General features: G+C 62.7%; 2 protein-coding genes across 7 annotated transcripts in view; both read right to left on the minus strand.

Moving 5' to 3' along the window:
- Positions 1-3349: 3349 nt before the first annotated feature.
- TMEM86B (transmembrane protein 86B) lies at positions 3350-5293 on the minus strand. Of its 2 annotated transcripts, none has more exons than XM_025848665.2 (3): positions 5165-5256; positions 4679-4925; positions 3350-4133 (listed from the first exon to the last, which is right to left on the minus strand). In XM_025848665.2, exons 1-3 carry the CDS (start codon positions 5213-5215, stop codon positions 3751-3753), a joined length of 681 nt encoding a protein of 226 aa, XP_025704450.1. In that variant the 5' UTR covers positions 5216-5256; the 3' UTR covers positions 3350-3750. The 2 variants fall into 2 exon arrangements, with proteins under 2 accessions (XP_025704450.1, XP_073745406.1); XM_073889305.1 differs by having other exon boundaries at positions 3352-4133; positions 4679-4922; positions 5165-5293.
- A 3547-nt stretch (positions 5294-8840) lies between these two features.
- The window catches only part of PPP6R1 (protein phosphatase 6 regulatory subunit 1), a 20320-nt gene continuing 17860 nt past the window's right edge, over positions 8841-11300 (minus strand). For 4 of the 5 annotated variants that reach the window (XM_073889348.1, XM_073889345.1, XM_073889347.1 and 1 more), the window contains exons 18-24: positions 11127-11251; positions 10898-11045; positions 10736-10806; positions 10532-10613; positions 9995-10105; positions 9842-9913; positions 8841-9738 (exon numbers count right to left, since the gene is read on the minus strand). In XM_073889348.1, coding sequence (XP_073745449.1) covers positions 9735-9738; positions 9842-9913; positions 9995-10105; positions 10532-10613; positions 10736-10806; positions 10898-11045; positions 11127-11251 — 613 coding nt within the window. In that variant the 3' untranslated portion in view covers positions 8841-9734. Of the gene's footprint in view, positions 9739-9837; positions 9914-9994; positions 10106-10531; positions 10614-10735; positions 10807-10897; positions 11046-11126; positions 11252-11300 lie in introns of those variants that run through there. The other variant, XM_073889346.1, reaches the window with a different exon arrangement.

Genomic DNA, 11300 nt, shown 5'->3' on the forward strand with positions numbered 1-11300 from the left:
GGCGGGAGCGCCGGGGCGGTGTCTGCCCCCCAGCGGGAGGCGCCCCAGGGCTGAGTCTCAATACTGGAGTAGGACTTGTGAGAAGAGAATGGTGTTGGGAAGGGGGCATGGGCAGAGGAGGGCAGGTGTCCAGGGGGCGGGCTGGGACGACTCAGGGGACCTGAGAGTATTTTGGTGTGGCCAGAGCTCTGTGTGGGATGGGGACGGGAGGGAGTGACCCTGAGCTGGGGGTCAGGTTTGCGGGGCCCCAGCCTAGTCTGGACTTAACATCGGCGTGCCAGGTCGGCGAGCACCTGGAGGTGCAGGGAGAGGCCCTGGGAGCCCCACGCGCTTCCCCCCCCCAGCACCCCGCACCTGGCCACGAGCACCTCTTCCATCTGGCTCTTCCTGAGTCGTATCCTTTCGCCCCAGGCCGGCGATCTGGTAAGTGAAAGGCTTTCCTGAGTTCCGTGAGCTGCTCGAGCACGTTCATCAAACCCAAGGAGGGGCTCGTGGGAACCTCTCATCCGTATCCGGTGGGTCAGAAGCTCGGGTGACAATGAGAACTTGGATTAGCCGGGGGTGGGGGGCAGTCCTGTGGGACGGGTAGACGGTGCCAGAGCGGACTGGAACGGTAGGAGCCCAGCTGGGGTCGGAGAATCGCTTGTTCGTGTTGGGGAGCCCACACACTGGAACGGAATAGAATCGTCATCACGTATCATTGAGAAATGCTGACAACAACCCGAATCCCAAATGATCGGGAACACGTTTAAAGATGAGTTATGCTGCTGGTTGCCCTGGGCTGGAGGGCAGGAGTGGTCGGGCAGGTGAGGCTGGAAGGCACGGGGCCTCTTCTTGGGGTGATGAAGGCTCTAACATTGATGGCGGTGATGGTTGCCCAACTCTGTGAATATACCGTAAACGCATAACGTCCACACTTTTCTTTTTTTTTTTTTTTAAGATTTTATTTATTTATTCGACAGATAGAGAGACAGCACAAACAGGCAGAGTGGCAGGCAGAGGGAGAGGGAGAAGCAGGCTCTCCGCCGAGCAGGGAGCCAGACGTGGGGCTCGATCCCAGGACCCTGGGATCATGACCTGAGCCGAAGGCAGACACTTAATGACTGAGCCACCCAGGCGCCCCTCCTTTTTTTTTTTTTCAAGTAGGCTCCTCACCCAACGTGGGGCTTGAACTCACCACCCTGAGGTCATGAGCGGCAGGGTCCACCCACTGAGCCCGCCAGGCGCCCCGCCCCGCGCACACCTTGGGTGGGCAGTTGGACGGAATGTGAAGAGTGTCTCAGCAAAGCTGAGGCCAGAACGTTTTTTTCCAGGATTGAGTAGAAACGACCTCACACAGAACATGGTCGCAGCACAGCAATGACTGCCAACGACGCCGGATTGTGAAGTTCATAGTTGTTAGGAGGCCGGACCTCCTTGTTCCCACCGCACACACGAACGCTCACAAGGTTCTATGTCAAGCGCATCTCAGTTAAAAAAAAAGGAAGATGTTCTTCAGACAGATGGAGGCAGGAAATTTCCCTCCACGGTCCTTTCCATGGGGCTGGGAGGTGGTGCTGGGGGGCGCTCTAGGAGGGACAGGAAGGGCAGGTGCTCACTTCACACCCCTGCCCCCCTTAGTGTTTCGTGAGCCCCCGGTTCCTGACGGCTGACAGAGCACTCAGGACCTGGCTGGCGGAGCCCGCAAGCATGACCACCCGCGTGGGCACGAGGCAGGGGTGCGCAGAAGGCGGCGCTGGGCCTCTGAGGTTGGGAGGAGCAGGGCGCACCCCCCGCCCAGGGCACTCGCCCCTGCCCGAGGTTGTACCCCAGCTTCTGTGCCTCACCTGGCCCAACGCCTTCCTACACGGTGGCCTGAAGTTGGGGCAGGGATTGAAAAGCAGGGGTGAGCTCAAAGGACACAAAAGCACAGACTCAAAGGGACCTACAGGTCCACTGACCGACGAGAAGGGAAAGGTGTGGTGTATATGGAATACGACTCAGCCATCACAGAATGAGATCTTGCCGTTTGCGGTGTCGTGGATGGAGCTAGATGGTACTATGCTGTGTGAAATACGTCAGAGAGAGACAAACACCCTATGATTCCCCTCGTATGTGGGATTTAAGACACAAAACAAACGAGCACGGGGAAACGAGAGAGAGGCAAACCACACAACAGACTCTTAACTACGGAGAACAAACCACTGGCGACCAGAGGGGAGGTGGAGCCAGGTGATGCAGATGAAGAAAGCGCATGTCGTCATGAGCACGGGTAACGTATGGAAGTGCTAAGTCACTATCTTGTGCACCTGAAACTAGTATTACATTAAATTAAATTAAAATTTAAGTATTAAATTAAAATAAAAACTTAAAAAAAACAGGAGTGGGCTCTGGGGGTCCCTAAGAGCACAACGTAGATGTAGAAGTCCCCCCTCTGCTGTAAGAGTCCCTAAGAGCACAACGTGGATGTAGAAGTCCCCCCTCTGCTGTAAGAGTCCCTAAGAGCACAGCGTGGATGTAGAAGTCCCCCCTCTGCTGTAAGAGTCCCTAAACGCACAACGGTGGACATAAGCTTCATTAGCATAACGTACGTGTGTATAGGCATGTTTTCTGAGTGCTTGTGGGCAACTTCATGCTTGCTTAGCACAGGTGATGGTGACTCCCCCTCTCAATGTTCCTCCCAAACCCTGAAACTCACCCCTATCCGGGGAGTCCTGGCTTTGCACATCACTCCCTGTGATCTCCGGATTTGTACACACGAAGATGACCTTGTGAGGTGCAGAAGTCACTGAGGGCTGGACGCACTCTGACCCGGGAACACGGGGAGGACTCCACGTTCCCCAAGCCCGGGGCACCAGGCCTGAGCGTAGTATGCTGCAGCAGACTCGTACAAATGGGTTTCCAGCCCACAGTGTGGTTACCGCAGGAAAGACCATATAAAACAGATGCAGCGTGTCACCCTGTGGATGTACTTCATGTCACCGAATCATGCGTGTAAAAATAGTTCAAATGGTCCTTTGCTGCTTCAGAAAACAAAAGTAGGGGCGCCTGGGTGGCTCAGTCAGTTAATCAAACTCTTGATTGCGGCTCAGGTCATGATCTCAGGGTTGCGAGATGGAGCCCCGCGTCAGGCTCAGCGCGGAATCTACTTGAGAGTCTCTCCCTCTGCCCCTCCCCCTGCTGGCTCTCTAAATAAATAAATAAATAAATAAAAGTTTTTAAAAAAAAAATTTAAAAAAAGATAGGGACGCCTGGCTGGCTCAGTCGGTTAAGCGTCTGCCTTCGGCTCAGGTCGTGATCTCGGGGTCCTGGGATCGAGCCCCGCACCGGGCTCCCTGCTCAGTGAGAAGCCTGCTTCCCCCTCTGCCTCTGCCGCTCCCCCTGCCTGTGCGCTCTCTCTTTCTCAAATAAATAAATAAAATCCTTTAAAAAAAAATTAAAATTAAAAAAACAAAAGAAAAAACGATTTGCTGAGATTGTGAGCACCTCTCCCCCAAGGCCCCTCCCCAAATAATGGAGCTGTCGCCGTTTCAGGGTCCACTTTACTTGGGCATGAAATAGATTAGGGCCGCAGGGAAGGGGGCGGGTGCACAGGAGGGTAGGCTGGGATCATGGAGGCCGGCGGCGGATGTGGGTGTCCACAGACAGCTGTCCTGTGGCTCCAGCCGCACGGGCACCTGCAGACAGGAGTCCAGAAGCCTGGGCTTCCCCTCCAATCTGGTGGGGCCTTGCTGGAGGGCAGGGGGTGCCTGGGTCCGTCCGGGCCCCTGGTCAGTTGGTCTTGAGCCTGGGGCTCTGGAAGGCTGACAGGGTGATGAGGAACTGGGCAGCATAGTAGGTGGTCATGACCAGCAGGCGGGCGTGGGGCAGCGGCTGGGCGAAGGTGTCCCAGGCCAGCACCATGTCCGAGAATGTGAAGAGCAGGACCCCCCAGCGGATGCTCCCGCCCCGGGCCAGGCCACGCCACAGCACGGAGGCCAGGACCAGGGAGTAGGCTGCCAGGGCCAGGGCCATGCCGGTGGGGAGGTGGAGTAGCAGGATGCTGGAATACAGCACGCAGACCAGCGCGATGGGCAGCAGGAGGGCTGGCCGCAGGGGAGTGAGGCCAAAGGCCCAGAGGTAGAGCAGGTGGGCCATGGCGAAGGCAGCCACGCCTAGAGGAGACAGGACCTGTTGCTCCCACGAGGCCACCTCGCAGCTCAGAGCCTGAGGGCAAGGACTGCCCCGAGCAGCAGTGTCCACCCTGGCTACACCGCCCGCATCGGCTGGGATTACCGTACCGGCCTCCCTGGGGCAGGCTCCCCTGTCCCTGCCCTTGGCACCAGAGTGACCTTAAAAGGCACACTGCATTCCATCCTTACTCGGCTTACAACTCCCCATTTTGCTCTGTTCCCCACTTGGCTCCACCCACCCACCCGTGCTGACTACCCCCGGGCCTTTGCACTTGCTGGCTCCCTGCCTGGACCGTCCCTCCTCCCATGGCTCCTGCACTTTCTTCAAGACGTTACCTCCTTGGTGAGGCCATCCTTGACCAGCTACTCAAGACTGCGACACCCGAAAGCCCCCCTTCCTGTCCCTCCACGCCACTCACACCCTCTAAGGCTCTGCCGCCCAACCCCCCCAGGGGAAGGAGGGCTCTGTGAGAGCGGGGGTCCCCGTCCGGGTGGGGGTCCACAAGCGACCATGCATCTCCGCTCACCATGGAGGAAGGCGTCGGGCCAGATGAGGCAGGCATCCCCCACAGCCGAGCACAGAAGGGCCCCCTGCAGGAGTGTACGGTAGCGTCTGCCCCAGCGCTCGACCTGCAGGGACGCCGCCAGGCACACCACCGGCAGGCACTTGACCAGGGCGCTGACCCAGGACGGCTGGTCTTGAGGGATCCAGAGGAGGAAGTAGACGGCACAGGTGAGGAAGAAGGGGCTCAACCGCCGGCACAGGCGCAGCTGCTTTGGGAGACAAGGGGGTCACCGAGTCCCTGGAGCCCAGCCAGCTCCCGGCCCCTGGGGGGCAGGCGCCACGCGGCCAGGACTCAGGTCGTGGGGCTTCCACTGCACCCCCACCCGGGAACCTGACTCACTGTCCGCGGGGAACCCAGCCTCCTGAGGGCAGGGCCCCCAGTTCTGGCAGGCTGCTCAGGTTCCCTGGAGCGCAGGCCTAACCCCCTCCCACACCCGGCGTCTCTCACTTGGGCTGAGAAGCAAGGCTTTCCGGGCAGACCCTCTTCCCAGGCGTCCATGTCGGCCTCTGACCCCCCAGAGTGGCACGTATGTGGGCACGGGTGGCTTTGGGAGTGGAGGGGAAAGCGTGTGGTTACACGTTAACCCGAGGAGCGTCCTGTGGACTCTGGGGCTGATAACAGGGCCTGGGGAGATGGCCCTGGGGATGGCCCCGCCTGACACCACTGATAAGGTGCCCCATGGGGACACAGGGGTCCCCCCTTTCTCACGGCACCCTGCCCCCGCCCCCCAGACCTGGCTTCCCCCTGGCTGCCAGGGGATGTGTGGCCATAAATGCCCCTGCCAGCGTCCCATGCCCAACCAACCAGGAGGGACCCGGTGCAGGAGTCCTACAACCCTCCCCTGCGCCTGGGACTCTGGGACAGAGGAGCGCCATCAGCCCCGGGCTCAGGTCAGCAGCAGGACCACCGGGCCGGAGTACGGGAAAGGATGGAAACTCCCCAGGCCCCTGCCCACCCACTGTCCCCCCAGCAGGTTGCCTGGGGGTCCTTCCTGTGACCTGGCCCTGCTGTCCTCAGCTCTGGCCATCACTCACTCCCCAAGGCGGCCTCCACGGACCCTCCTGAGGGAAAACGTGCCAGTGCTGAGTCGTACAAGGGCCTCACTGCGCACTGGCCGCGGCTTTGCAAGCACATCCTGCAAGCGCACTCAGCCCGTCTGTAACTCCTGGTTTAGCAGGAAAGGGTTTACCAAGTGCCCAACTATACTGGTGGGCTGGCCACCCCCAGGCAACCCAGTGCTCCACCACCACGGGAGACGAGGCTCAGGGGACATCACTTCTGCAAGGTTGCCCAGCCATGAAACCCTCCCCAAGACTGGAGGCTGGCCTGCCACCTCCTGGAGGGTGTATGGACCTGGGACACATAGGGCTGAGGGCACAAAAGGGACCTCAGGAAACAGCTCGTGGGGACCAGGCCCCAGACAAGACTGGGCAGGAGCTGCTCCTCCACCCAGGACATCCTTTCCTGGTCTGAGCACAAGCGACCCACCCTCAGCAGAGCACGGAGATCCAGGAGCCTAAGAGCTCTCTGAGGGCCACACACAGGGGCTGAGGAGCCCCGAGGCCAGGGTGCAGGGACAGCTCAGGCCCCCATCCCCACGTCCCAGAACTCAAAGCCCAAGGCCAGGGAGCAGGGACAGCTCGGGACCCCAGCCCCAGGTCCCAGAACTCAAGGACGCAGGAAAGGGTGCATGGGCAGCTGAGGTCCCCAGCCCCAGGTCCCAGAACTCAAGGCCCGAGGAGGCCAGGGTGCAGGGACAGCTCGGGACCCCAGCCTCATGTCCCAGAACTCAAGGCCCGAGGCCCCAGTGCATGGGCAGCTAGGGCCCCCTGACCCTCGTCCCAGAACTCAAGGACCCAGGCCAGGGTGCAAGAGCAGCTCAGGTCCCCAGCCCCAGGTCCCGGATATCAAGGCGTGAAGCCAGGGTGCAGGGACAGCTCAGGTACCCATCCCCAGGTCCCAGAACTCAAGGTCCGAGGCCAGGGTGCAAGAGCAGCTCAGGTCCCCAGCCCCAGGTCCCGGATATCAAGGCATGAAGCCAGGGTGCAGGGACAGCTCAGATCCCAGGCCCAGGTCCCAGAGCTCAAGGTCCAAGGCCAGGATGCAGGGACAACTCAGGCCTCCGGGCCATGCCCCAGAATTCAAGGCCTGAGGAGTCCAGGGTGCAAGGACAGCTCAGGTCCCCACACCAGGTCCCAGAACTGATGGCCCAAGGCCACAGTGCATGGGCAGCTCAGGTCCCCATTCCCAGATCCCATTATTCAAAGCCCGAAGCCTGGGTACAGGCACAGCTCAAACCCCAGCTCCATGTTGAAGAACAGAAGGCCCCAGGAAGCCAGGGTGCAGGGACAGCTCAGGCACCCAGACCCAGGTCCCAGAACTAAAGACCCGAGGAGTCCGGGGTGCAGGGACAGCTCAGGTACCCATCCCCAGGTCCCAGAAATCAAGGTTGGAGGAGGCCAGAGTGCAGGGAGAGCTGACCCTAGCCCCACAACCCAGAAATCAAGGCCTGAAGAGGCCAGCATGGAGAGACAGATCTAGCCCCCAGCCCCATGTTCTAGACTTAAAGGCCCGAGGCCATGGTACAGGGACAGCTCAGGCCCCCAGCCCCAGGTGCCAGAACTCAAGGCCTGAGGCCAGGGTGCACGGATACCTCAGGCCCACACTCCCACGAACCAGAACTCAAGGACCAAGGAGTTCATGGTGTAAGGACAAGTCAGGGCCCTAGCCCCACTTCCCAGTCCCATGGCCCGAGGCCCAGGTGCAGGGGCAGCTCAGGACCCAGCCCCAGGTCCCAGAACGCAAGGCCCAAAGCCAGGGTGCAAGGACAGCTCAGGCCCCAGTCCCAGGTCCAAGAACTTAAGACCGGGGTAGGCCAGGGTGAAGGGAAATCTCAGGCCTCCAGCCTCAGGTCCCATATCTCAAAGGCCGAGGAGATCAGGGTGCAGGAACAGCACAGGCCCCCAGCCCCAGGTCCCAGATGTCAAGGTCGAAGGAGTCAGGGTGCAGGGACAGCACAGGTCCCCAGTCCCAGGTCCCAGAACTCAAGGCCGGAGGAGTCCATGCTATAAGGACATCTCAGGCCCCTAGCCCCAGGTCCGGAACTCATGGCCTGAGGCCAGGGTGCAGGGACAACTCAGGCCCCCCAGCCCCATGTCCCAGACTCAAGGCCCAGGCCAGGGAGCAAGGACAGCTCAGGCCCCCAACCCCAGGTCCCAGAATTCAAGGCCCAAGGCCACAGTGCATGGGCAGCTAGGGCCCCCAAACCCACATGCCGGAACTCAGGACCCAGGCCAGGGTGCATGGGCAGCTCAGGGCCCAGCCCAGATCCCATTATTCATAGCCGGAAGCCAGGGTGCAGGGATAGCTCAAATCCCAGCCACAGGTCCCAGAACTCAAGGTCGGAGTGGCCAGGGTGCAAGGACATTTCAGGCCCCGAGCCCGTTTCCAGAACTCGAGCCCAAGGCGGCCAGGGTGCAAGGACAGCTCAGGCCCCCAGCCCCAAGTCAAGAAAGCAAGGCTCGAGGGGGCCAGGGTGCAGGGACAGCCCAGACCTGCAGTCTCAGGTCCCAAACTCAAGGCCCGAGGGCAGGGTATAGGGACAGCTCAAGCGCCCAACTCCAGGTCCCAGAACTCAAGGCCCGAGGAGGCCAGGGTGCAGGGATAGATAAAACCCCAGCCCCAGGTCCCAGAACTGAAGGCCTGAGGAGGCCAAGGTGCAGGGACAGCTCAGGTCCCCAACCCCAGGTCCCAGAACTCAAGGCCCAAGGCCAGGGTGCAGGGACAGCTCAGGCCCAGAACTCCAGGTCCCAGAACTCAGCCCCAGGGACCCAGGGTACAGGGCCAGCTCAGCCTCCCAGCCCCAGGTCCCAGAACTCAAGGCCCGAGGAGGCTAGGGTGCAGGGACAGCTCAGGTCCCCAACCCCAGGTCCCAGAACTCAAGGCCCAAGGCCAGCTCAGGCCCAGAACTCCAGGTCCCAGAACTCAAAGCCCCAGGGACCCAGGGTACAGGGTCAGCTCAGCCTCCCAGCCCCAGGTACCAGAACTCAAGGCCCGAGGAGGCCATGATGCAGGGACAGCTCAGGCCCCCAGCCCCAGGACCCAGAACTCACAGTCTGAGCAGGAATCTTAAACGGTCTTTATTTATTTATATTTGCAATATGAAATAGAAGCTCGGCACGAACACACGCACACTCACACCAGCCTGGGGAGAGGGAGCTGGGACAAGGTCACTTGGCAGCTGGGCTGGACCCCAGATCCTTGGGCATGGGAAGGGGACCCCAGCCGGACCCTTGCCAACCCCCCCGCCCCGGGGTCCGTGGGAAGTGCGGGGGGTGGGGGGGCGGTCTCAGTGAGTGCATCGGGGCCCCATGGGAATGTCACCTGGGAGACCCCCTTGGACGGGGACCGCCAGCTCCCATAGAGCCAACAGGGCCAGGCAGAGGGTCCTTTATCTCCCAGCCTGGGTCAAAGTGCAGGGTCCAGGGCAAGGGTTTGGGCAAAGGCACGGCCCGCACTCGAGCCCTCCCCGGAGGTGGGCCTGGGCCGAGTGTGGGTGTGGGCATCTGCACCGGAGGCTGGGGGCATGGTGGGAGGGGAGGGCAGACAAGGACCTTGGGACCCCAACACAGCCCCCACCGAGATGGGATGAAGGTCCCACCTGCTGCCTGCCCGGCCGGGCCTCCTCCCGGCTCTCCACCCACCCGCTCTCGCTCTCTCTCTCTAATATATAATATAGGTCTCTCTCTCTCTCTCTCCTTTCTCTCTATTCAATTCTGTTTCTTTATTCTAGGAGACAAAACTCCATAATTTCTTTTCTCAGTGCAAATGGGGGTGGGTAGGGGCCGGACTCCCTGGCACCTGGCTCCTGGGAGTCCAGAGGAGAGAACGTGGGGGCAGACGGGGTGGGGATGCGGTGATGGGGCAACAGGGCCATCGTGGGACCCGCCCTGCCCCCACTCGGGCAGGGTCCACGTGGAGTATGGAGGATTTAGCCGCCACCACCAGGACCAGGCAGTTACCTGGGAACCGAGAGGAAGACTCATGTGAGGAACCTGCTGCCCCGAGGCCCCCCACCTGCTCAGCCCCAGCCCACCTGCTACCCACCCAGCCCTTGCCACTCACTGGGAGCCCAGGGGTGCTGGCCCTCCCGGGGCAGAGCCGTTGGGCATCGGAGGCGGCTCGAGGGCCTGGGCACTGTCAGGGGAGAGGGACACAAAAAGTTCAGGGCCTCCGCCACAGGACACCAGCTGCCCTGGAAGGCCGCCCTGCGCTCACCTCTGGCTCTGGGGGAGCCCCGAGGGCTCTGGGCTCTTCTCCCCCTCTGTGGTCCGCGGGTGCTGGCAGGCCCCGGGGGCTGGGACAGAGGTAGCAGGGTCTCTGGTTGCACTGCGGGGGGGGGGGGGGTGCAGGGTTATCGGCACCGACACCCTCCTCACCCCTACGCCCCCTCGTGCCCGCAGGGAAGAGTGCTTGGCCCAGGACGGTCCGTCCCATCAGAGACCCCGGGAGCCACCGCAGGCAGGAGGAGCTCACGGTGGGCTGGGAGGCGGGCTCCACATACCGCCTGCCCACTTCTGGAAGCCTTTCTGCCCCCGGGGCTGAGCAGAGAGCCCTGAGCTCCAGGGGCCTCCAGGGCAACCCACACGTGGGGGGCGTGGGCACGGCACCGGACCCTCGGCTGCCATGAAGTGCCGAGGCAGTGGTGCAGACCGGGGAGGGGCGGGGGGGGGGTCCCACCTGGGCCCCAGAGAGCAGCTGTGAGGCCGGGCCCACCCAGGGATCCCCTAGAGCAGCTGCTCCCCAGCTGGTCACCTGTCCAAGGAGCTGGGGTTGGAGCGCGTCCCTCTGAGTGTGGCCTGGAGGTTCCCAACGCCGACCAAAGCCTGGCAGGGGGCTGTGCAGAGAGAGGCCAGGAGACACGAGGCTCAGCGAGCGCGGTGCTGGCCTGGCGCCTTCTTCGGGCGCACGGCAGGCGCGCCCCGGGGCGAGCGGGCGGGGCTGGGGGGCGGCACTCACCCGAGGGCTCTGCTACTTGGCTGCCGTCTGAGGCTTCCTGAGGTGCTGACGGGGATGCGGGGTCCTGAGACCTGGGGGGGGAGAGGCAGCCCCGAGGGCCCGCTGGGGTCCGCGCTCCAGCCCGAGGGGCCCGGGCCCCGGCGCGCCCGCCAGCGGCCTCACCTGAGCTGCAGGGCGGGGAAGCCCCGGGGCGCGCCGAGGGACCCCTGTGGGGCGGGGAGCCCGGGGCTCGGCTCCTTCTCCCCAGAGTCCCGGGGGCCGGTCAGGGCGTCTGTAGGCACTGGGTCAAAGGTGGCTGTCCAGCTGGGGCCTGGCGGGGGCGGGGGGGTGAGCACAGCGGGCAGACGGCCCGCGTGCACCCCGCCGCGGCCCGCCCTGCGCCTTCACCCACCCGGAGGCTGCGGGCCGGGGCCAGGGGGGGAGGGGGGCCCGCTCCCCGCACCAGCCGCGCGGCCATCGTCGTCCTCGTCGTCCTCGTCCTCGTCCTCGCCCTCGCTGTCTGTGCTGCCTCCGCTCCTGCCGGGAACCGCCCTCAGCGGCCATTCCGACCCAGGGGGGGGGGGGG

This window comes from Callorhinus ursinus, unplaced genomic scaffold (assembly GCF_003265705.2).
Source record: "Callorhinus ursinus isolate GAN/ISIS: 27379988/994484 unplaced genomic scaffold, GSC_fseal_2.0 scaffold106, whole genome shotgun sequence".
Lineage (NCBI taxonomy): Eukaryota > Metazoa > Chordata > Mammalia > Carnivora > Otariidae > Callorhinus > Callorhinus ursinus.